Source organism: Acinonyx jubatus, chromosome B3 (genome assembly GCF_027475565.1).
Source record: "Acinonyx jubatus isolate Ajub_Pintada_27869175 chromosome B3, VMU_Ajub_asm_v1.0, whole genome shotgun sequence".
NCBI lineage: Eukaryota > Metazoa > Chordata > Mammalia > Carnivora > Felidae > Acinonyx > Acinonyx jubatus.
The window spans coordinates 31289299-31314172 of NC_069386.1; the positions used below are offsets into that span (position 1 = coordinate 31289299).

The window sequence follows — 24874 nt, forward strand, 5'->3', positions numbered from 1 at the left end:
CAGGCACTGTGAGAACAGACCCAGAGCTCACGGGCCTGCATAATGTTGAACCTGCACCGGCTGCCTATCCACGGGGGGACCCCGGGGGCGGGGCCCAGCTGCACAGGCAGGCACATTCCCACTCCCTACTCCCGGGCCAAACACCCCTTGGGCATTCTCTGCTGTGCTGCTGGGGACTGGGGGTGTTGCTGAGGTTCTGACTTGTCACTGAGGTTTGGGTGTTGTGGAACTTTTGTGGGGTGCAGTTGAACTCGGAGAGCCCAGAGCAAGGATGGGAGGGTCGTGGGCAATGGGGTCTCTGGACCTTCTGCAACTGCTCACCACGGTTCTGATCAACCTGTGCTTGATTTGCCAGTGTCTAAGGGTCCTTGGATTGTGGCCAAGGTTCTGGGATCCGGTGTGATACTGAAGTTCTGGGCGTTCATGGGGGTGATTCTGTGGTTCCAGGAGTTCTTGTGGTGTTACTAGAATTCTGAGGATATTACTGAGATTCTGGACGTGCTCTGGAGGACCTGGGATTCCTTGGGGGTATTTCTGTGATTTGGGGGATGCTGCTGGCCCTCCTTATTCCCTCTGGCCCACTGTCAACTCCCTCTAAGCCTAGCACTTTGCCCTTTGAGGATTTTGATAGCCACAGGCTGCTGAAGGCACACATGTGCGCCTCTGTTCCTGGATACAAACATTCCTGAGATTTAATCAACTTGAACAAAAACATGGGGAGGAAGGAAGCCCTGTCGTCCCAAGGTCCCAAGGCCTTCGTGGGCCAGCTCCAGCCCTCGGGGCAGAGCAGGGCAGCCCTGTGCCAGGCCCAGGTAGCAGATGGCCCTTATCTTCCCAGAGCGCAGAAGCTTTTCGTGACCCCCCTCCTACAGTGAACAGGGCTTAGCCACCTCCCAATCTGTGCCCAGCTGGGAGCTCTGGCCTGGGCTGCCCCTTAGGTATTTGCATCAGCCTTATCTGATTGTGCCCACATGGGCTTATGCAGGTCACAGCTAGGTGGCCCTGACCCCTGCCCTGTCTTCTTGCCTTCCAGACTCCCCTTCTCAGCTCTACTAAGACACCTCATTCTTACTCTCACTGCTGACCCTGTCTGACCTCAGGACCCTGCTCCAAGCCCCCTCCTCCAGGAAGCCTCCAAGACTGCCCAAGACATAGCCTTATTCCCCCTCCCTACCTCTCTTCTCTGAGCTTCTGCAGTCTGTCTCTGAAGTACCTCCACTCTCCAGCCCCTTCTCTCCTGATGGCAAGTGCCAGTCTCTGACTCTTCTGGGTATGAGTCACCCTATAAAGCCAACTCTAGGGGCACCTGAGTGGCTCAGTTGGTCAAGCATCTGACTTCGGCTCACGTCGTGATCTCACAGTTCATGAATTCAAGCCCCGCATCGGGCTCTGCACTGACATCTCAGAGCCTACTCTGTCCCTCTCTCTTTCTCTCTCTGCCCCTCTCCCACTTGTGCTCTCTCTCTCAAAAATAAATAAACAAACATTTTTTTTTTAAAGCCAATTCCAGTGGGTAGGCTGTGGACTCTGCCACCAGGACTTTGGAGAAATTCTTCAGGAGCACATCATTACCATCCTTCTCTTCTCATTACATTTCCTGGCAAGCTTGCAGTCTGGTCAGGTGACATCTTTCCTAACATCTTGGAGCCAACCCTCCCATTTTACAGATGCAAGTGACAAGCTCTTCCAGCTCCAAGCTGAGGAGGTACTTTGGGCTCAAGGAGTGGGGGTCCCTCTCCCAGCCTGAGCCATGTGGCCACCCAGTAACCATGGATCTTCGACCCGGTCTGCCTCCTTCTCTACCCCCACCAGAGTGAATGGAGAGGCTGGGGACCAGGAGGGTGGCTAGAAGACAACAGGGGACACTTGGATAGTCACAGCCTCTGTGGCTTTGACCTTCTTGTTACAGCCAGTGCCTGGTGTGCTAGCTCCACATTCTTGGGCCATGAAGTCATTGAGAACAGTGAATAGTGGCCTTGGGGAGAGGAGAGCCCACAGTCAAAGAATCTCCAGGCTGGTAGCCCCACCCCTCCTGGGGCAGAGGCAGGGTTGAGACCCAGAGAGGCCAAGAGAACACTCAGGATCACACAGCCAGCCCCAGGGCTCAGGTAGGCTGCCTCCCCAACCAGGGCATTTCTCTTTGCTATATAGAAACTGTGTTCTTTCCTCCTGGGCCTGCTCCTGCCTGTTTCCAGCACGGCCCTGATCAAGGTACTGGGCACCAGGCTGCCTTCTGTCAGCTGTGCCCACACCCAAGGAGAGGGACAAAGCTCGCAACTTCCTCACCTCTGGTTAGGGCTTCCCTGAAGACAGCCTCTGCATCTCCCTGGTGAGGAGGGAGGTAATACCATGGGCACTGGAGTAGCCCTGGTGGGGAGAGACCACTGGAAGGCATTAACTGGAAGTCCCTTTTGGGGAGGGGGCAGGGTTTGGTTAGGGGAGAGGTACTGTGGGGGAGGGAGCAGGCCTGGGCTCTGCAGGGCCCCTCCCTGCCAGCGTGACTGCAGCCCCCCGAGGTTGAGAGACACTCCTTCAGGCAGCCTGGATGTCTTTCCATCCAGGTGCCCAGCTGGGTACCCCTCTCTTCCTCCAGGTCTCTGCTCCAATGTCACCTCCTCACCAGGGCTTTCCTGACCATCCAGCCTCACGCAGCCAACTCCTGTCTGTGTCTCTTCTCTTGTCCCAGTTTATTTTCCCTCTCAGCACTCATGACACGGCCGTCTCGCCACTGCCCCGGTACACGTTGGCTTCCCTGTCCCGCTCATTGCTACATCCTCAGTCTGTAGAACCTTCCCCGGTGCATAATCAGCATGCAATCCACCTTTGTTGGCGAAATGAATGGATGAACAAACCAGACTGGGGAGGCTTCCTCCAGGGAAGGAAACAGTCTCTGACAGGCAAGATGGTCCAGTTATGAACATAGAGGGAATGAGCTCCCCATCACAGACTGGACTCCAATTGTTGGAGGTATCATGATGGGGATTTAAGATCAGATGGGACTTAGTTGATCTCTAAGCTGGGGGTCCAAAACTCCTCAGCAGTGAAGGGAGTGCGGGGCTCTGGTGTTGGAGTAGAGAGTTCTGTGAAACCTGGCTGGAGAAATAGTGGCCCGCACCGGACAGGCCCCTGAGGGAGTGACGGTCACTAGAGCAAGCCATGGCTTTGCAAACCCAGTTTATAAACGCATTGTCACCGGAGAGCCCCATACTGTGCATCAGCAGAATGAGGGAGCAAGAAGCAACTGAGGCAGAGCTCTGCCCCTAGGACGTCACAGTCAGGCCTGGGAGGCTGGATTCACCCCAGGTTCCTGGGATCAGACAGGAAGTGTGGGCTCCCTCATCGCATCACACAAAGTGCCGACTCTGTTCTGCGTCAGCTGACACTGACAACTCTGTGGGGTGGGGCGGGAGTTCTGAGCCGTCTTCCTGGAAGAGGGGCCATTTGGGAAGGAGGAGGAGCAACCGAGGCTGACAGAGAACTCGGGCCCTAATCCTGAAAAGCCTTGTGGGCCTGGCTATTAAATTTACATGGGGAGCTTTTAGGATTTCAAGCTCTGTCTCCTCTGAGCCTCCCCCCAGGGCTGTTCACTCTATCAGGAACACACTTCCTTCTACCCCCACTCCCACCCTCAAGACCCCTACCCTTCGCTCACTGATTTTTCCTTGCCCTCAGATCTCCACAGAAAGGTTTTTTTTTGTTTTTTGTTTTTTTTTTTTTTCAGGAATCCTCCACTTTTCTGGACCAAATTCAGTTTCCTCTGGTACGCATCAGAGCCTTCTGTACCTTCCCTTTGTAGACAGGAAGACTCAGACTCCAGGTTATTTACCCGCTTGTCCCCCACACACTGTAAACTCTCACATCCCAGGGCCCAGAATAGTGCCTCCACTTAGTCATTGTTCAATGAATTTATGTTAAAAGAATAAATGAGGGGTGCCTGAGTGGCTCAGTTGGTTAAGCGATCGACTTTGGCTCAGGTCACGATCTCTCGGTTTGTGAGTTCGAGCCCCGCGTTGGGCTCTGTGCTGGAAGCTCAGAGCCTGGAGCTGTTTCAGATTCTGCGTCTCCCTCTCTCTCTGCCCCTCCCCTGCTCATGTTCTGTCTCTCTCTCTGTCTCTCAATAACAAAATAAAAATGTTAAAAAAAATTAAAAAAAAAAAAGAGTAAATGGATGGGGGGCACCCGGGTGGTTCAGTTGGTTAAGCGTCCAACTCTTGATTTTGGTTCAGGCCATAATCACAAGGTTCGTGAGTTTGAGCCCTGCATCGGGCTCTGTGATGACAGTGCAGAGCCTGCTTGGGATTCAGTCTGTCTCTGCCCGCCCCCCCACCCCCCCCCCCGGCCGCCCCTTCCTGCTCCCCGTCTCAAAATAAATAAACTTACAAAAAATAAAAAGAATAAATGGATGAATGCCTTTAAAAAAAAAAATCCTGTTGAATGAATACCTTAGCTGGGGAGGGCCATGTCCCAGGGCCCCTCTGGGGGATTGGAAAAACAGGGACCTTCAAAGGTTCAGAGGGCCTGACCCCCACCCTGGGACAGGGGCCTGAGAACTGTTCTCTGTCTTTATCTACATCTTGTCTCCCTTCTGAGCTGGGGCCAGGAGGGGGAGGGGAGCTGGCCAGGGGTGCAGCCTCTCAGGAGAGGGAGGATGCAGAGGAAGCCCCAGCCTCTGCCAGGCCCTGCCTCCCTTACCCTCACCCCACAGCCTGGGAGGAGCAGGAGACCGGAGGGACCCTTCTCGCATACTCGTGGGTCTGGTTTGTGTTTAAAGGACTAATCTCCGCCTTGTGGGGGTGAGTTATCTCCTTGTGAAATCAAGTTGGAGAAACTAGAAGGGTTTACCAGTGAGACACATATTGCCTCCTTCATGGAACACCAGGAGAAGGAATGGCTAGACTCCCCCTCCCCGCCTCCGCCCCTAGCCCAGCTCCAGCTGTCTCCTTGAGTTGCAGGACGCTGGACTTGTGTGTAACTGGCGCGCTGCAGTTACAGTGGGCAAAGGTGTGGGCACTTCGGGGCAGGTGCTGGGGGCAGGTATGTGTGTGTAGCCAGGTGCCCGCCCGACCCTCCTGGCCGCATCCCTGCAGGGTGGAGCTGGGGCCTCCTGCCCCGGGAGGGGACTTTGTCAGGACCATGATGGGATCCCATCAGGAGGGCCAAGGGAGCCAGAGACGGGCAAGCTAAGGCTGGGCAGGGGGGGTGGGGTGGGGTGGTATCTCGAGGGAGCCCGAACAAAGAGGGGGATTGGGTTCAACCCCTGAGGGCAGAAAGGACCTGGAGCTCAGCTGGGAGGTTCCAGGCTGTTTAGGCCTGCCTGCTGCCCGCCCACCCTTTCATCTCTGCAGCTCCTTCCTCCCTGCCCTTCCTTGAGTGTGTGTCTGTGGGTCAGTCTGGGTGGCTTTGGGGAGGGGGAAGGAAGGGGGGGGGTCTCCGTGGGCAGCTTGGATTGGACAAACTTCCTTTGAAAATGGTCCTTTGCACAAAGGCTGGGGGTCAGACCGACAGGTGCTCCAGCAAGAACCTAAGGACCCTGAGGGGTGCATTCTTCCCAAGGGGATAACTATCTCCAGCAGGAACGGGCAAGACGGGGCGGGAAGGGACGCAAAAAGCCCTTCCCCTTTTCCCGTGCCAGCCTGCCCTGGCCCTCTCTCCCAGACAGACTTTTCCAGAGAGCTAAAAGCAAGAAACTAACCTTTAGGATTAAAGAGAAACGTTTTTTGTTCGGGTTTCTTTCTTTCTTCCTTTTTTTTCCCCCCCTCCTAAGCCTCTTTTCATATCGGTGGTGGCTTTTTCCCTGACTTGTCTGGGGGCGGGGGCAAGGAGAAAGGCCAGAGAATGTCGTCCCAGGCAGTGGGGAACCAGACCTCTTCTCAAGCCACGGATGACTACTCCTATGGCAACTGGTACATCGACGAGCCCCAGGGTGGCCAGGAGCTCCAGCCAGAGGGGTAAGTTGGAAGCCCTGGCTCTGTCCCCCAGGAGAGTGGGGTGTGGCCGAGGTCACCGGTGGGGGGATGGGGAAGCCCCTGGGCCAGGACTGCTAAGATGAACCATGTCGCTCATTTGCTGTGTGACCCTTGGCAAGTTACAGCCTCTCTGGGCTTCAGACCCTTGTTACGTGGGAATAACAGCCCTTGCCCTGATGTTGGTACTTGAGGGGGACCTGGGCTGGACTGTCACTTACAAAGCACCTGTGTGGTTTGTTAAAAATACAACCTCCTGGGCCCCATCCCTGCAAATTCAGATCCTGCCAGTCTGGGGCGGCTCCCTGGGTGACTCCAGCTGGGTTGGAGAGTGCGTGCTGGGTGAGTGGTTGAGGGAAGTTGGGCCTGCCTTCAAGGGGTTACTGGTTCCTGTGGTGACCATCTGGGGCGTGGTGTACGCAAGTGTCAGGTTCTCTGGGCAGGCGAGGGCAGGGGGAGACCTGAGGAAAGAAAGTCTTTGAGGAAACATACCACCCTGTTGCCTTTGGCTGGCTCTGAGTCTCCATGAAGATGAGGGGGTCCTTTCATTTTTGCAGGAGTGCTCAGGCGAGACCAGGGGCAGGGGGCAACCACAGCGCGGTCAAGTGCGGCCAGAGGACTTGCCAGCCCCTATCTTTGTTGAGTCTGGGCACCCCGGCAGAGGGGCCGGGGCTCCCTGGGCCCCACAGGCCGCCGAGGACTCCTCGCCTGTGTGGGCCCCAGAGCCCTGTTCTCCCCTTCCTGTTCCTGGCCCTGGCCCCAACCCCCACCCCCCCTCCTCTGTCTGAGGGCTTACAGTACTGGAAAGGTGAGGCTGGGGGGGTGGGGTGCGGAGCCAGATGTATACACATCTGCTCTCCATCAACAGTGGAAACTGGAGAAGGAGACATGCCTGTGTGCCTCCCCAGGGGCTGGGGCTGCGGCTGGGCCAGGCTTGGGTCACCCAGCAGGGACAGGGGCCCCACCCAGGCCTGGGGGAGGCTGCTGTTGTTTGGAGCACTCAGGATGCTGGCCACCTGGTCAGCAGTTCCGCGGTCAGCAAGGGGTTTCCCACCCCCTTCCCGAGCTGATCTGGACAGTCTGTGGGCTCCCCTCGTCCCTGCTGCATATTTTGGGGGCGGGAGAAGTAGCAGAACGGGGAGGGGCCCAGGAACCCATGAGGGCACAGATCCTGACTTGGGTTAAGACCTTAATCTGCAGCTGAGTCCTTGGGAGCCTCAGGGCCCCGGGGGGATTGGTTGGGGCCGGGCTCTTCAGATATGGCTCAGAATGAAGTTGGGTACATAGCAGGGCCTGCGTGATGGGGAGCACTGCCTGTCATGTGCGTGGCATCTGGGATTTGCAGCTCCCTCCTCCCGCCCCAGGGAAGAATGAGGAGGTTTGCTTGAGTCGACTTACTTGGCCAATCCAAGTCTAGTTGCTTGTCCCCCAAACCCCACCCCCGAAGGTGGAAGCTCAGGGGAATCCCAAGGAGATGAACTTGGGCTCACTTCTCCTTGAGTGAGTCAGACACCCCAGGGAGATGGTGCACAAAGCTTTGAGGAGTTCCTGATGGTAGTCCCCCTTGGCACGTCAGTGTGCCCCAACAGGCTGGGGTTGAGGCTGGTGGGCACTGGTGACAGTGGCTGGCTGGACTGTCTCCTGGTCACACTTAGCCAGGGGCCCTTATGGTAGAAAAGCTTGGGGGTGGGCAGTGAGTCTGATGGGGTGAGCTGTGTCATCTGGGGTCTTCTGTGGGCATAGGACTGCTCCAAGTAAGCCGAGCTGACCCTTTCCTACCCCCCGGAGCCCCTCTGAACAGGTCGTGTGCCCAGCCCGACATCTGCCCATGTGTTATCCCCTCCTCACCAATACTGACCTTCTCAGCCAGAGCCTGGGGACACAGATGCCTGTGGCAGCCGTCCAGGATGACACTCGCCTCCCCCGCCCCCTCACTTCAAAGGGGGAATTGGAGGCTTCCCTCCTGGCCTGCCTCCCAGCAAGAGGCCAACACCAGGCCCTTCTGCTGTGGCGGTGGGGGGAGGGTATCAGGCCCCCCCACATCAGACAGCCAGCCTTTCCCTCCCAACCCAGAGAGATGTGCTTGCCTTTCCCTCTGAGTGGGGCCCTTTGTAGGCTCAGAGCCTAACGTCTAGGAACAGCGGTCTTGCCCCTCTGCTTCAGTGTCCTCACCACTGCTGTCTGACCTGAGTGTCTGAGACCGAGCCCGGGCTTCCTTGGCTACATGTGATTCTGGTCCTCACCTCTCATCTTGGAATAAGGCCTAGAACTCAGCGGTCATTCTGGAAACTCCCCTTCCTTCTACTATCCTGTCTCCAGGCATGTACATTCTTCCTCCTACACACCTCTGAGACGCACCCTGCCATCCCCCTTCCCCAGCCACGGCTTGTGCTCAACTGCTTGAAAATGCCGATTCTCAAAGACTTTTGATGTACGGAAATGACCATTTCATACGGTTCAACTTAAAACTTCCTTTCACGCTCCTTACCTCTCCCGCCTGGTCAGATGTGGGCGTTGGAGCCAGGTGACCTCAGTTCGAATCCTTGCTCTGCTGCTTTCCTAACTGTGTGATTTGGGCAAGATACTTAGCCTCTCTGAGCTTTGGTCTCCTTGTCTGAACAAGGGGGATAATGATAGCACCCACCTCTTAGGTAATGCCTGAGTTAAGACAGGGAACAGACAGCATCTGGCACTTAGTCAAATTCTTTGTAAGTATTACTTGCTGCTGTTGTGATTCAAATTGAATCACAGAAATCTCCCCAAATCCAGAACAACCACCCTGTTCAAACACCCTCAGTGGCTCCCTAGTGCCTCTCAGGCCTGCTGCGACCTGCTTCTGGCCTGCCCTCCCCCCTGTAGACTGTAAACTGAAAGTGCCTGGCCCCGGCCACACGGTCGACTGCCTCATGTTCCTTCCTCTACACGGAGCTACTTTTCCCCTTCTTTGCCTCAGCAGGTGCTAACCATCTTTTAAACTCAAATCAAAGGGCCAAATCATAGGGCCAAACACTTGATTGCTTGACCCAGGCAATAACATTCAACCACTGTGCTGAGAAGGAGAGGTCTACCAGGGCTGGAGCAGTCAGGGAGGCTTCCTGGAGGAAGGAGGAATGAAGTGGGCCTTGAAGGATAGGAAGAATGTGGGTGAGAAAGAAGAGGGGTCCAGGTCCAGCTGGCCCACTCTGTTTCTCCCATGTTTTCCCCTGGGAGCCCCCTGTCTCCTTCAGCGCTGTAACCTCAGAGCTTGGCACGGGGCTGGCACACCATGAGGGGCGTGAAAACCCTGGAGTGACCCTGAGAAGGTGGAACTGGGCACGCTTGTGTAGGAGAGACCGGAGGGTTGAGGGGGGTGGTGGGTGGAGCCCCAGGTAGACCGCCTGGGACCCCGAACCTGGCTGCACACCCAAGGGAGTCCCTAACACGGCCCTGACCCAGCCTTCCCTCGCTCTGCAGGGAAGTGCCCTCCTGCCACCCCAGCGTGCTGTCCGGCGTCCTCCACGCCTGCCTGGCTGTGCTGTCGGTGAGTCCAACCTGAGTCCGGACTGGCTTGCAACCGACTGCCAGGCCGGGCAGGGGCTCTTGCGTTCCCTGCTGAGGCTGGTGAGGGGGGACCCCGGGAGCTCTCCCGGGGTGAGGACCCCAACCAAGATGCAGCCAAGTCCAACCTCTCAGACTTTGGCCACCTCTCTCTGGCCAGTCCCCAGTATGCCTCATGCTTGTGCCCTGGGGGAAGAGGAGGGAGGGGGCGTCCTGGGCATTGAGGCCAAGCCCTCAGACTCAGCCCCTCAGGGAAAGGTCTGGGCACCCACGTCCTGCTCTGTGCTCTCCTTTCAGATCCTTGTGCTGCTGATGCTGGCTGTGCTTGTGAGGCGCCGCCAGCTCTGGCCCCGCTGCGGGCACGGCAGGCCTGGACTGCCCAGGTTGGTGCCAAGGCCTGGGCACTCCCACTCAGGTGGCCCGGCTGACAGGAGCCACTCTGGGAGCGTGGTGGTTTGTTAGGTACCTAGACGTCAGCTCAGGTCTCGGTGACGTCCCCATCCTTTCAGCCTGGGGGCTCTCCCTACACCTACCTGGTTCTCAGTTTAGTCAGGAGCCCCAGAGGGAAGGGGGGGGGGACCCGCTTAGGCCCACCTGCTCCTGTTCCAGGCCCAGGGAGACACAAACCCAACAGGGCCCGGCTCCAGGATACATTTCCTCAGACGGCCCATGGTCTGGACAGGGGATGCCCATGAGGGTTCGTTTCTCTTGAGGATATCACCAGACCCCGATGTTTAAAGGCAGATCATGAGAGGCTGATCTCCAGTCCCTGTGGCTAGAACTTTCTTCCCCTATCTCCTTTAGTCCTGCGACCCCGGAGCCTGGGACAAGGATGGCCCTGAGGAGATGGGCCTGGGCAGGCTTATACGGGAGAGAACAAAGTGTTGGGGGAGGTGGTGATGGGAGCCCCAGTGTAGACAGCCTCATTCCCAGGCCCAGACCACACACCCAGGTGGGTCCTGCCATGATGGTTTTGGGGAGGACTAGCCTGGGGTTTCTGTCACTGGTGGGCCCAGGAAAGAGCTTGTGGGCTTGGAGGGAAGAAGGAATCAGGACGGAGCTCTCGAGGCATGAGGTGAAGCTGGATGACAGAAGCGGAAGGTCTGAGAGGCCTGCCCTGAACCCAGAGTGCCCTGGCCCTGGGACGGCTGTGCCCGCTGTCTGCCCTCTGCCCCGGGCCACACCCAGGCCGGGGCGGTGGCTATTGCACAAGGATGTTGTGACTCTCCGAGCTCTCTGAAGGTTTGCCAGCCCAGACAGACTGATTTGTGTGGAGGCAGCTGTTTCCCGGAACTTCCAGGGTGGGCGGAGGGAGCGGTGCTCTGGCTTGTTCCTACTGTGTGTATGTGTATCAGCGGGATGTCCTGGAGTCCCTTTGCCACAAGGCCCAGAACTTGGTACACAGCAGGCACCCCACAAACACGTGTGGGATGAATGGGTGATGGGGCCTCAGTTTCCATCGGGAAAGTTTCCACCTCTACCTCCCCGGTTTATGGAACGTGGCACAAGGGAATGGGGGGGTGGGGGAACAGGGCCTGAGTGACTCCCTCCTGTCCTGTCCCTGTCTCTGTGCCAGCCCTGTGGATTTCTTGGCTGGGGACAGGACCTGGATGGTGCCTGCCGCTGTCTTCATGGTCCTCCTCAGCTCCTTGTGTTTGCTGTTCCCCGCCGAGGACCCGCTGCCCTTCCTGACTTTGGCCTCACCCACTAGCCGAGGTACCCAGTGCAGCTGAGGCCCTGGGGCTAGATCGGTGGGATGCACCGGGTGGGAATTCGGAGCATGGGGCAGGGCCCTTCTATAGCGAGTAGGTAGCCCCCATCCGCGTCGTAAGCTGCTGCCGGGAAGATGCTGACCCGCTAGGCTCCCAGCTGCTCCCACAGTGCATGAAACCTGCCCTTTGTGGGTCCCAGCTGTTGGGTCACTACCACCCTGTCCGCCTCTTCTGTTCTTGTGCACACTGCACCCCCAGAACAGCGCAGGCTGAATCCCCCAGGCAGCCCAGCCCTCTGAGAACGGAGGAGAGTGGGGAGAAAGCAGGAGGGGTTCTGGAGAATTGAGAGCTGGGCTCAAGGAAGCGAGGGTACAAAGGGCAGCTGCCAGCAAGAGGGGCCACTGTCCTCAACCTGATCTCTTCAGATCAACCAGTCCTCACAATGACCCTGCAAAGGGTGGGTAGTAGCCCCATCTCACACCGGAGGACCCTGAGGAGGGTCCGGGAAGGGAAAGGGAAAGGTAATAAAGTAGCAACTTTAAGTTTATTGACAGCTGACCAGGCACCTGTGCTAAGCGCTGTACATGTGTCTTCTCATGATGTCTTTGCTAATATACTACCACCATTTCCATTTTACAGATGGAGAAAGTGAGGCTCCCAGAGGTAACTTGCCCGAGATCACAACGCCGGTACTAGTCAGAACGTGAATTTGAATGTGGGCCTCTGGCTCACTGAGCCAGCTGAGAGGCTCAGAAGGCGGAGGCAGGAGAGCGGCCTGGCCGGGGGGGCGTGGGGGGGGCTGGACCTAGGCCCCACATCTGCCTTTCCAGCACGTGTCTCCCTCTGCCCCTCTTGCCTTCCAGGGCCCTGGAAGATACTCGCCCTGCTCTATTACCCTGCCCTCTACTACCCTCTGGCCGCCTGTGCCACGGTCAGGCACGGAGCCGCACACCTGCTGGGCAGCACACTGTCCTGGGCTCACTTCGGGGTCCAGGTGTGGCAGAGGGTAGAGTGCCCCCAGGCACCCAAGGTAACCGCGGACTCACAGCAGCCTGAGGCAGAGGGGCATGGAGGGCTGCATGAACCAGCATGGCTCCTCTCCTCTTATCTATGTGCTGGGCTTCTCTGCTGCCTTCCACTGTGCACAGAACTCCACTCCTGTAAACACAGGCCCTTCCACACTGGGCCATCTGTGGGAAGAACAGGGGACGAGGCTGGGCCTGTCCTCAGCACCGTCTAGGAGGGGACAGAGAGGGGAAAGGGAGAGCCTGAAATCCCTCCATTATTGACTCCCCAGCCTTCCTTTGGTCAGGCTGGAGTGGGGGCGAGGAGTGATGGAGGAAGACAAGCCCCGAGTAGGGGGATGGTCTTGGAGGGTAAAAAGAGAATTCTAGAACCTCAGAACCTGGTTCACTGGCTGCTGGCTGGGGGTGTGACGCTGCCCCATCTAGAGCCCCAAGGGTGGAGCCAGACAACCTGAGCTTGAACCCAGCTTCTTCTCTCCCTCCTCCCTCCTTTCCTTCCACAAACATATTTGAAACATACTCCGTGCCAGGGATGTTTCCAAGCACTGGAACACAGCTGTGAACAGGACAGATGAAGTCCCTGGCATCCCAACAGTTGTCATTCCGGAAGGGAAGACACAATAAGTAAATATACAAAATGATGCCAGGTGATGCTAAGTGTTTTGAGGAAACCACATCACCATTCTGAGGCTCAGGTTCCCCCCTGTAAACGGAGTTGATAACACCAATCCTTCAGGGCAGAGATGCAGATTGGTTGCTTTCTTTGAGAGCTGGGACTTGACTGGTCTTTTTCACCACTCAGAGCCTGGCACCTACTGAGCTCCCGGTAAAAACGTATTGAACTAACAAATAAGTGAGTGAATACAGAAGGAGCCCAACCCTGGGAAGCTCTTGGTGCCGGGAGGTAGGGCATGTACTTCCCCGATGCCCAGGTCGCAATTGTACACAGACAAAATTAGGCCCTCTTTTAATTTTCAGGGGCCTGTGCCCAAAGCCCAGGAACGAAGGAACATAGAAAGCGGGTGTCCCCGGTTTCAGACCCCATTGCAAGGAGGAGGGGATTACATAGCTTCTTCTCTTGGCTCCTCCCAGGGCTGTGGGAGTCCGGGAACCCAGGGGAGGGTGAGCATCTCCACAGGGCCTCACAAGGGGAAGCGAGAGTGTTGGTGCTGAGTGGCCCAGGTAGGGGGTGGGCATGAGAGACCCAGAGGCCTCAGGCCACCCTCATGGCAGGTGGGAGTGAAATGGCAAGGGAAATTGATCCTGGCCTTCTGTTGGGGGAGGCAGGCAGGAGGTTAATGTGTCTGGGAATCTGTCTGTCTGTCTGCCTAGATCTACAAGTACTACTCCCTGCTGGCTTCCCTGCCTCTGCTTCTGGGCCTCGGATTCCTGAGCATTTGGTACCCGGTGCAGCTGGTGAGAAGCTTCAGCCACAGGACAGGAGCGGGCTCTGAGGTAAAGGGGCTTGGCTGGGCTGGGCTTCTGGTCACGCCCGACACCCTGAGCTCCTGTATGTCTGTTGGTGCCCTGTGGGCAATCGCGCTTCGTGTAGGGCATAGCACATAGCAGGTGCTCAGAAAATATTTGTTGAGTCACCAAGTGACTGGGTAGTCCCCCCTCCCAGGGCAAAGGTTAGGCCAGGCCTTCAGCTGGCACCCAGGATACCTGGGGCACCCCGCCGGACGCACAATGGGGACCCAACAAAGGGAAGTGGACCAGAAGGCAGAAGTCAGAGCTCTGCTTCTGAGACACAGAGGCTCCAGGTGGAGAAATGAGACAGGCCAGGAGCCGTGTGCCCACTAGGAGCCCTGCAGATGCCGACATGATTCAGGAAACACCCAGGGCAGAGTCGCTTCATGAATCAGTTCTAGGTTGGATATGGTTGGATAAAGGCAGATGAAGGGGTGGGCTGGAAGAACTGAGGCCGGGGTGGGGTTGTGGGGGGGGCGGTGAGGAGCCTCCTGGAGGAGGTAGGCTTCAGTAGAGGCCCTGAAGGATAGGAAGGATTTGGAGTAGGGAGAGAATAAGGAGAAGGTGTGCAGGTGTAGGAAAAGAGGAGTAAAGGGGCAGAGACGGCTTGTGTGTTTCGTTCACACACAATTTGTAGCACTGGCCAGGTCTCAGCACACGATAGATACTCAACACATATTTGTGAAGTTTTTAGATCGATGGGTGGGTACATCATAACGAGAGAGAATTCTTACAAAACAAGGCAATCTTATTAGGAAGCTTTCTAAGCACCTACCAAGTGTCAGGCCCCAGGGGAGGTACCCCAGACTCAGAGCCACTGACTTGTGTCTGACCTCCAGGAGTTCCCAGTGCCCTGGGGGGATTCAGGCAGCAACAAAGATTCACAGGGCAATGTGAGAAGCACCGGGCCCATCCCCCAGCCATGGGCTAGCTTGGAACTGGGGGGTCAAGGACTCTTCCTGGTGGGGGAGGAGAGGAAGAAAACCATCCCACAGAGGCCCTCAGGGGGAGGGGGACAGACTCAGGAAAGGTTGGGGACTCAGATGCCGAAAGGGCTTGGTTAACCCTTCAGTTGGGGAAGGTGAAGGCCAGGCTTGAGGCGGCACATGGGAGAGACAGTAGGGAGGTGGCTGCTATACGGACCGTGGGTGTGCGCGCATGTGCAGGGGATGGGGCGCGGTCAAGGGGGTGTGGCAGGCAGCTGGCCCACGGGCCTGGAGCTCTGGAGAGGGGCTGGGACTGAAGCTAGACAGGGAGCCAAGGTCCCCAAGGACAGAAGGGGAGTGAGGTGGGAGAGGCCGGGTGGGCTCAGGTTCTCTAGTGGCCGCCCTGGGTCCTCCGTGGGCCCACCCAACTCTGGGTTTGGCTCTTACGTGGTAACACTGGGCACGTCTCTACCCTGCCTAGTCCCTTTCCTTCCCCCTCCAGGGATCTTCTCTGCCTCACCTCTCCCTCCATGCATGCCCTTCCTCTTGAGAAGTCCTGGGAGAAGTAAAATTCTCTTTGGCCCTGGGTCAGGGAGGTTTAAGCCTCAAAGGACCCAGTCAAGCTTCCAGCTGACCCACGCTTCCCCTGGGTTTCAGGGTTGCCATGGCAACCTGTGACAGGCTTGCAGTCTCATGATCAGGGGCAGGGGCTAACCCCATCTTACCGTGGGCCTCTGCCACTTGGCAGGCCGTTTAAGACCTGGGATGGAGCTTAGACAAATCCCGTGACCCTTGTGATCTCCCTGGAGTCGGAGGAGAGGCCTAGGGGGATGTGACCTGGAATGGCCCCCTCCTGTGTCCTGGTCAGAGATGTGCCCGTGGGACATAGGTTCCCTTCTGCCCCAGTCTCAGCCAGCAGAGGCCTGTGGGCCAGGAGGAAAGCAGTGAGCAATGGCTAAAGCAGGAGAGAGCTGGAGACAGACCTCAAGAAGAACTGCTCACACTGAGTATTTTTAGGAGACTGATAGTCTCATATTTGTGGAGGAGAAAGGGCAACTTAAGGGGGCACGGACCTCGCCCCCCCAGGTCAGTCCTCTGCACCCTACTACAGGCAAGAAGCTTTCGTGGAGCCCACTGTGGTTCCCTGAGCCAGGGACCCAGGGATGGCTCCAGGCCATCTCCAGGTCTCATCTGCTCGTCCATTTGTCTGTCTCCACAGGGGCTGCAGAGCAGTTACTCTGAGGAATATCTGAGGACCCTCCTTTGCCGAAAGAAGCTGGAAAGTAGGTGAGGTCCTAGGCATTGCCTGTGGGCCAGTGGGCAGAGCTGGTAGGCAGGCTAGTTTGGGGGGGAGGCTGTCCCTGGGCAGCATGGTGGGGCAGAGTGAGGAATAAGCCAAACTCTGGGGCTGGGGCTCAGGGCAGGGGTTTCACCTGAGGGCACCTGGCTGCCTTGGTCTTTCCGCAGCTCCCACACCTCCAAGCACGGCTTCCTGTCCCGGGTCTGGATCTGCTACGGAAACTACATCTACACTCCACAGCGAGGTATGGAGTGGGGAGCTGAGGTCAAGAGTGGCAGGTGACCTCACCCATTCCTTGCACGAAACAGCTACAGTGGGAGGCCAGCTCCCGTCCCCCAGAACCCCCGTCAGGAGGAACAGCCCCAGCTGGGGACAAGGGGAAAGCCCCTGGCCTGGCTTTGGTGGTCTAGGGTCCTGTAAGCCCTGGCCCTTTTTCTGGGCTCTTTGGGAGGGGTGGGGGCTCCCAGGCCTGAGTGGTGCTGGGCTTCCCACATCCCTCCTTTTGGCGACTGCAGGATTCCGACTCCCTCTGAAGCTGGTGCTTTCAGCGACCTTGACGGGGACAGCCATCTACCAGGTATGTCCTGTCCCCGCAGTGCCATTTGCCTCTGGACCCCTGCTCCCAACCCCCAAGCCTGGGATGGCACAGGCCCAGCTCGGCTCCCCCAAAGCCCAAACTACAATCCTGTCTAGCTGTTTCTGGACATCTTGGGAATGCTGGCTGACCCAGAAGAGAGGGGGTGTCAACTCCTACTGGGCTCAGATAGAGTCAGAGCATGAGTTCTGGAGTCGTACAAACATGGATTTAAACCCTGACTCCATCATTTGCCTCCTGTGTGACCTTGGGCAAGTTATTCAACATCTCTGCACCCATTAGCTCAGCTGTAAAATAGAGGAAATAGAATTACTTTCCTCTTTGAGCATTTGGGAAGTTTTAGGCAGATTTGGGCAGTTAGGAAGGACTATGTGTTTAAGAAATACTCCCCTCCCCCCCAAGCACACCCCCAGAAAACCAAAAAGCCCAAATCCTGAGAGATAGGCAGGATTTTTTTCTCCATTTGACAGATGGGGGAAATTGAGGCTCAGAGAGGTGGATTGACTTGGCCAAGTTCCTATTGCTAACACCTCAGGGTAGCCAAAATGTGAACCCCGGTGAGCCTGGGCTCATCCGTGTGAGACGCGGCTTTTGCCAACATGGGAAATTGGAAATTTCATGTTCTGAGGTTTAGACAGTTGTCCGAGAGACAGATGGGCACAGCTGTGCCGCTTGGAAGCACGGCTACCGCCTGTTAGGCCAAAGTCAGATCTGCTCGCGGCGTGCGGGGTAGGGGCAGGAGGTCGCCGCTCTTGGGGCAGACAAGAATTCTGGCGGGTGCTGGCCCTGTGGATGCAGCCGTGTGCCGCGGCAGTTTCTCCCCCGAAGTCTCCCTGCTGGCTCAGAAAACGCTTCTGGGATGGCCGCCTGGTGTGAGCACGGCCAGGTCCTGGCACCTTCATTCTGGGGCTCTTCCAGGTGGCCCTGCTGCTGCTGGTGGGCGTGGTACCCACCATCCAGAAGGTGAGGGCGGGGATCACCACGGACGCCTCCTACCTACTGGCCGGCTTTGGGATCGTGCTCTCAGAGGACAGGCAGGAAGTGGTGGGGCTGGTGAAGCATCAGCTGTGGGCTCTGGAAGGTGAGGCCTCCCCGGAATCCCTGAGGGCCCGTTCGGGGGACCTGAGCCGGACACCCAAGCTCAGTCCCAGCTTGCCAGGGACATGCGGGGTGCTTGTGGGTATGTCTCTTCCTCTGTGTGGGTCTCAACTGCCTCCCCTCCAAACTGGGCTGGTTGCAGCGTCCAGTTCCAAGTCTCTGAGACCTGAAGGAGTCATCTCAAGCCCCTTGTCAGCTTGTGTGGTGTCTCCCACCCCGGCTCCAGGGTGCAGCTCTCTGGGCATGGAGATGGGCAAGGCCTTGGATGTGTGGGCTGAAGGGACAGCCCGTTGAGCCTTGCTGAGGGTAGGGAAGGAGGAAAGGAGGCAGTGACGTGGGACACTGGGCCGGTGGGGTTGGGCAGGATGATGCTTTCTCTTCCTCAATCCCTATCCTCCTGGGCCATCTCCTTTCTCCTTCCCTCCCTTGACAATGAGCCTGTAGGCCGGGGAACCATACCAGCCTCCCCTTCTGGGGTCTGATGCCTCCTTTAGCCCTTAGTCTTGTCATCCCAGGCCCTCCCAATAGCCCTGCGGAGGAGACTGAGAAGTGTCCCCCCTTGACGCATGGGAAAGGATTCACTTGGGGTCGCACAGCCAGGCAGAGTGGAGCTAAGAGAGTAATACAGTCTCCACCACCTTGAGCCAAGGCCTGGTGGTCAGGAGTCCTGGGCCTGCACCCTCTGCTGACTTGGGGGTCCTGGGCTGGTACGAGCGCCCTGGCTTCCGAGGAGGAACATGGGATGGTCGGAACTTAGGCTGCCAGCCTTGCAGGTGGAGGTGTGACTGCTCAGCAGCTGTTCCTGACTGTTAACATCATCCTCTCCCCGCAGACCAGGCATGCCGAGCACGGAAGGGGTCAGGAAGTGGGGGTGGGCAGAGATGTGTGCAGTCACCACTTCCTTCCCTGACCACCACTCCCACCGCCTTCCTGAGTGTCTCTGCTCCCATTTGAGAGGCTACCCTGGACATGTGGCCCTACAAGTTGGACAGGTGACAAGTTCTAGGTGGGCTGAAAATGACACCTCCAGGGAGGTTTTCTAAGTTGGCTGCCAGCTGGGCCACAGGCAGGAGCAGACGTGGCCCACATCGGCCCACATCCAAGGTCACAGCAGCCCTGTTAGCTCAGCCTCATCAATCCGCAGGAACAGGAAATGGAGGCTCAGAGGCAGGAGGCGACATGTCCAGGATAGTGGACTTTTTCTACTCACCACACTGGCATTTACAATCACCTGCTGCAGCTTCCAAGCCTAAATGCTTCCACTTTGGATCTTGTTGGATTCAGGGGCCAAACAGAGCAGTGTTTGCTCTCCTAGTCCGCAGATGAGGAAAACCGAGGTCCAGGAGGGTCCAGAGCTATGTCCAAAGCCACTCAGTAAGCCAGGGATGGGACTGAGATTATATCCGGGCTCAGGGGCCCTTTGGTCTGTGCTTAGCTTGAGGAGCTAATGTCTGCTGAACCCCAAGACCCTATTTTCCGGCTGCCCACTGGGCACCTGGACCATAAGCCTAGCATCGCTCACAGAGGGCCCTGCCTCTGAGTCACATGGACTAGATCAGACAGCTCAGATGGAACTCCTGCTCCTTCACTTAAAAGCTGTGTGACCCTGGGCAAGCCACTTCACTTCTCTGGACTTGACTTTCCCCACTGCAAAACAGGTGTTAAAGCTACAGAGGCAGCCTTGCCGCTGAGGCCCTCAACCCAGCGGGGGGAAGACCGATCTATCTGGGGGGAGGAAGCAGAGAGCAGGAGGATTTTGTGGGTACCAGGATTTGGAGAGACCCAGGTTTGGAACCAACTGAGGGAGAAAGGAGCGGAGGTAGATGGACAAAGATCAAAGGCCAGGCCTGGGGCCAAGGGGGCTGCCCCCTCCGCCCGCCCCCGCGTTAACCCATCCACTCACCTGCACAGGCTCACAGACAGGCGCCTCACCTGGCAGAAGGTGGTCCAGAGCGCCCCCTTGTTGGTGCTGAGCTGGCTCCTGAAGGGCAAGAGGAGCAGGACAGAGCTGCATGTGCCCAGTGCTTTCTTAGGTAGCAGTTGTTCTCAAGCCTGGCTGTGCCTGACAATCACCTGGTAACTTTTTTTAAAATCCCAAGGCTCAAGCCGCTTGCCAGACTCCAGAAACTCTGAGGGTGGGGCTCAGCCTCTATGACTGAACAAGCCCTCCTGGTGATTCCGCCGCCAGCCTAACTTCAAGAAGTTAGCAGGCCCTCAATACCTGTCAGTGGCCTGGTTGATTTCAGTCAATGGCTGATTGAAATGGATCATTAAGGCTCTATCTTTGCGCAGCCCCCAGTGCTGCGGCTCTCAAGCCGGGCTGTATTCAAAAGTCCCACACCCAGAAATTCTGATTTCATTGGCTTGGGGTGCAGCCGGGGCCACGAGGGGTTTTAACAGCTCCAGGAGGTCGTGCTGTGCTGTCAGTGCAGAGACCCACCTCTCCGACACCTGAGGCTACAGGGAACCAGTGCCTGCCTCTCCTTGTGTGTTTGCTCCTGCTCCCCAGTCTCTGGATGGAACAAAGACACAGGAACGCTTCCCTAGGGTGACTGATGCGATCAGGGGGCAGGCACGCCAGGCTGATTCTGGGTCTGCTTGGAAACAATTGCAGGTCTCGAGCCATCACTTCCCAGCAGCGCAACTGGTGGGTCAGGCCCTCTCGCTGAGCCTCAGCCCCCTGGTCAGCCCAGCACCCCTTCCGTGGGGTTGTTGTGAGGGTGCAGACTGAGGCTGGGTGTTGATGGAGGGCAGGAGGCTTGCAGCCCCCAATCCCTGCTAAGCCTGAATGCAACACGCCGCAATGGAGGCAGCAAGACAGATGTGAAGACCAGGTCTGCAGCCTCAGAGCTGGCCTCTCCCTGTCCTGGCCGCCAAGTCGCTGGGCAGGAGACCGCTGAGAATGTTGACTTGCACTGCATCTGAGAACAGGGGGTGGGGGTGGTGGCAAGGGGTCTCCACTCAAGGCGGAGCGTGGGTGGGGGGCAGGGGTGACTCCTACCTGGGCACCGCCCCGGCAGCAGTTTGGGGGCCCCGGGGAGGCCGTCCACTTTGCTCTCTGTCTCCCCCTTCAGTTTGCTACATCTCGGCCTTGGTCCTGTCGTGCTCACTCACCTTCCTCATGCTGATCCGCTCACTGGTGACACACAGGTCAGTGGCAGGCTCTGACTCCCCAGTGCAGCTGTGGGGAAGAGGTGCAGGAGCCCTGAGCCAGGAGGCCTGTGGGGAAAGCCCTGGGTCTGGAAAGAGGGGAGAGCCACTGCAGGCCCAGGTGGTCACTGTGTCCGCCTGCCCAGCTGCCCTGTGGTGGGTGGAGAAGGCGGGGCCTCGCCGTGCCCACCCTCCCGGGCTTCCTGTCTGGTGGGAGTGATACAGGGCTGGAAGACCCCAAGCTGGGGTGTGGACTTTGCCCTCTGAGAAGGGACCACCTGGGTGGGCTGGAAGGCAGCCTGGGAAAGCGGGGGGTTGGAAGAGGCAAGAGATGGGGGAGGAAGGGTGGCCAGAGGCAGGAGGAACAGTGTCAGAAACAGGGACTGGAGTGAACCTGCCACATGCCAGCGTGGCTGTGGAGGTGGCCTGGCTGGTGCTGGGGCGCTGAAGAGATTGTAATGGGCCATTGAATCCCAGACTGCCTCGCTTGCCCGCACACTGTGAGCTGTGAGCAGAGTGGGGAAGAAGGTTCTAGTTAGGAGCAGCGTGGGTGGGAAGGGGAGCAACGGCAGAGTGTGCATTTGCCAGGCCTCAGGGTTTTTACCCAGGGATCTTTTCCCACAGGGTTGGCCCTACTTAGGCCGGCGTTCAAGGCCCTTAAGCCTCTGCCTGCCTGGAACCTTGCTTCCTGCGAGTCACTCTCCGTTCCTACAATCGTTTCCTCGCCTTTCTGACTTGGCTCAGGTTGAGCCTTCCGCCTGAACTCATCTCCCTCGATCTCTGCCTTGCACTAAAACTTACACTCATTCATCCTTTAAGACTCTACTCAGATACCACCTCCTCCAGGAAGCCCTGTCTGGCTCCCACAGCCCTTGGCTTTCCTGCCTGTGGCCATAGGTTGTAAGGAGACGGGGAATTCTGCCAGAGACTGGCCCAGAGGAGGAATTTAGGGAGTGTGTGTGTTCCCTGAGATCTCTGCTTTCCTCACCCCCTTCCCCCAACCAGGGTCAACCTGCAAGCTCTGTACCGAGGGGCTGCCCTGGACCTGGGCCCCCTGCCCCGGAGTCCCCACCCCTCCCGCCAGGCCATATTCTGTTGGATGAGCTTCAGTGCCTACCAGACTGCTTTTACCTGCCTTGGTGAGCACCCCCTTGCCCCCTCCCCCGCCCCAGCTGGGGAGGGGAGAGCACTCAGCAGGTCTTGGCTGCCCCTGGGTGTCTACCCGTGCTGGGGCAAACTGGGGCGAGATCAACAAGAGGGACCCACCTTGCCTTCTCTGCCTTCAGGAGGCTCACTCAGGTTGAGGGAGAGGGGCAGGTGCAGAAGCCCTTGGGGAAAGGATACCCCTCGCATGAGGATGGCCCCTCACTGCCACCAGGTGTTTCCACAGAGGGTGAACCCAGGGCTGGAAGGTGGGAAGTTCACGGAGGCACATTCCTGCTTACATAAGGGTGGGTTATGCCACAGTGGGCTGCCTTGTGGAGATAATGAGATCCCTATCACTGGGGGTATGCAAGCAGGGTTCTGTGGTCATTGTTGGGGCTGCAAAGGGGGTCCTGCCCTGAGAGGGTTAGGTTAGGTTAATTTCTAGCATGTTTCTGATTCTCCCCACGGGCAGCGCAGTGAATAAAGCCCTCTGAAATGGGAGGGGGCTGGGGCCAGAGTGGCAAAAGCCAGGGCCTGATTTCCCTGCCTGCTGGTTCCTTCGGTCCTCACCTCCCCGGGGGAGGAGGAGAAGAATGACAAAGGAGAAGAGAAATTACTAGTGCAAAAGTTGTAATTCCTCCTCTTGGTAGACTTTATACCTCCCAAGCTCTTTTAGACACATGACCTCGTGTAAACAAGTAGCTAGTTGTTTCCATAGACGAGTTTCTGGCATCAACTGTGTGCCAGGACTCTGGCCAATAGGAATGCAACACTAATTTAAAATGCAATCTTGTCCCCAAGGGCTTGGGGACAACTGGGGGGAAATAACGTTTGCAAAGCACTTTGTGGTTTTCAAAGAGTTGCCACAGACATTATAGCATTGGATCCTCCCAGCAAGCCTGCTGAGGTAGGGGCCATGACCTCATTTGACCGAGGAAGAACCCGAAGTTCAGAGAGGTAAAGTAACGTGCTCTAGTTGGCACAGCTAAGGCAGCGGCAGAGCAGGGATCTGGAACCAGGTTTGCCCCATTCCTAAGCCCTTGGGTTCCTGGGAGTGCCAGGGTGGGCTGGGGTCCCACAGAGCCTGATGTCTGTCCCCCTGCACCTCCCTGTCCTGCAGGGCTCCTGGTGCAACAGATCATCTTCTTCTTGGGGATCATGGTCCTTGCCTTCCTGGTGTTCATGCCCGTGCTCCACGGCAGGAACCTCCTGCTCCTCCGATCCTTGGAGTCCTCATGGTGAGAGAGGCAAGGAGCTGAGGGCTCTAGGCCCACCGCCCAGAGGGCCACTAACAGTGACATCCTCCCCACCCCATCTGCAGGCCCTTCTGGCTGACCTTGGTCTTGGCCGTGGTCCTGCAGAACATGGCAGCCCACTGGATCTTCCTAGAGACTCGCCATGGACACCCAGAGCTAACCAACCGGTGAGGCAGCTCCTGGGCTTGTGGTCTCCTCAGGACCTCAGCCTCTTCTTCTTCGGGGTCTTTCCTATTGTGTCCTTCTTCCTCCGCTGCCATCTCTCCCTTCTCTCTCGGGAAGCCCAGTGGAGAGTAGGAGAGCTTGACTTTCCCAAAGAGAAAGGGAACAGTGGCCCAGCCGACTCCAGAATACCTCTCTGCTCACCTGTCACAGTGCCAAAAATACTCCATGAGGCTTTCCTGCTTTGGGGATCAGCACCGCTCTCCCCTGGACCCTCTGTGTTCCCCAAAACCATGTGTCTTCCTCTTTGCAGGTTAACAGAAACATTTCCATGTTAGATGGAAAGGCTGTGGGAGGACCTCAGCCCCAGGAGAGACTCGGAGTCAGTGGACAAGGGACCCAGAGGAGGGAGATGGGACACTGGGGTCACAGAAAGTTCCAGGACATAAGCCCCAGCTCTGCCACTGATAGCCTTAGCTAAGCCATCCAGTCTCTCTGGGCCTCAGTACCACCACCTGTCTCCCAGCGTGGTGGGGGGCAAGAGAGCAGGCCCAGCACAGGGCAGGGTGCTTAGAAGGTATACTCGATAAATGATAGGCAGTGAACAGCGGCTGTGCTTAGTACCTAGGTCTGACCCTGACCCCGAGGAAGGGGCTCGGTGGGGGAGGGCCAGCCTCAGCCTTTTCTCTCCCCCCACCCCAGGCGAGCGCTCTCCGCAGTCACGTTCTTTCTCTTCCCCATCAACGTGCTGGTGGGCGCCGTGGTGGCTGCCTGGCGAGTGCTCCTCTCTGCCCTCTACAATGCTGTCCACCTTGGCCAGATGGACTTCAGCCTGCTGCCACCTCGAGCCGCCAATCTCGACCCCGGTAGGGCCGCTGGGCAGGGGCCAGGAGCAGGGGTTGCTTAGGCTGTGCAAGCAGCGAGGGAGGCTCTACCCCGAGCTAGTCCACGAGGGACTGTGACAGGTGTGGGCGGGGGAACCCACGGGCAGCGCAGGCGCCGTGCGCTCAGGGGGCCGGGGGCGCGCCGGCAGGCTGCTCAGGACACTTCCGGTACGTGTGTTAGGGGTGGCGGTGGAGGGGGGGGCTTCCTCCCCCAGCGCTGCCGTCCTCCACCCACCGCAGGCTACCACACATACTGCAGCTTCTTGAAGATCGAGGCCAGCCAGTTGCATCCAGCCACGACAGCGTTCTGTGATCTGCTTCTGCGAACACAGCGGCCCCAGCCTCTCCGGGGCCCCCAAGATGGCCTCAGACACGGGGAGGAAGAAGAAGGTGGGCCTTCCCCCTGGGGATGGCGGGAATTGAGCCCACCTTCTCTGAGGGACGAGGCATGCCCCCGTCCCTGCCACACATAGGACGTATGTACGACGTACAATGGAGTGAACCGCAGGAAAATGCTCACTTCCTCTCTCCCTCCACTGCCTGTGGGAGGAGGGAAGTGAGCATTTTCCTGGTGCCTCTCGAGGTAATTTTTTTCCTTGATCCCACCGCACACTGTCTCCCTCTGCGCGTTCCGTAAGAGTGCACACACA

The 24874-nt window shown here is 57.7% G+C and overlaps 1 protein-coding gene across 7 annotated transcripts in view; it reads left to right on the plus strand.

Annotated features, from left to right (window-relative positions):
• The window catches only part of STRA6 (signaling receptor and transporter of retinol STRA6), a 30077-nt gene that overhangs the window by 3933 nt on the left and 1270 nt on the right, over positions 1-24874 (plus strand). Inside the window, exons 1-20 of one of the 7 annotated variants that reach the window (XM_053223733.1) lie at positions 3722-3760; positions 5765-5948; positions 6521-9265; positions 9417-9483; positions 9798-9883; positions 11077-11216; positions 11852-11875; positions 12076-12242; positions 13216-13359; positions 13570-13692; positions 15853-15920; positions 16101-16177; positions 16449-16510; positions 17447-17609; positions 20701-20776; positions 21782-21915; positions 23043-23160; positions 23244-23345; positions 24043-24206; positions 24465-24614. In XM_053223733.1, the coding sequence (XP_053079708.1) occupies positions 9102-9265; positions 9417-9483; positions 9798-9883; positions 11077-11216; positions 11852-11875; positions 12076-12242; positions 13216-13359; positions 13570-13692; positions 15853-15920; positions 16101-16177; positions 16449-16510; positions 17447-17609; positions 20701-20776; positions 21782-21915; positions 23043-23160; positions 23244-23345; positions 24043-24206; positions 24465-24614 (2029 nt within the window). In that variant the 5' untranslated portion in view covers positions 3722-3760; positions 5765-5948; positions 6521-9101. Of the gene's footprint in view, positions 1-3721; positions 3761-4699; positions 4794-5764; positions 5949-6520; positions 9286-9416; positions 9484-9797; positions 9884-11076; positions 11217-11851; positions 11876-12075; positions 12243-13215; positions 13360-13569; positions 13693-15852; positions 15921-16100; positions 16178-16448; positions 16511-17446; positions 17610-20700; positions 20777-21781; positions 21916-23042; positions 23161-23243; positions 23346-24042; positions 24207-24464; positions 24615-24874 lie in introns of those variants that run through there. The other 6 variants (XM_053223736.1, XM_053223735.1, XM_015077299.3 and 3 more) reach the window with 6 other exon arrangements.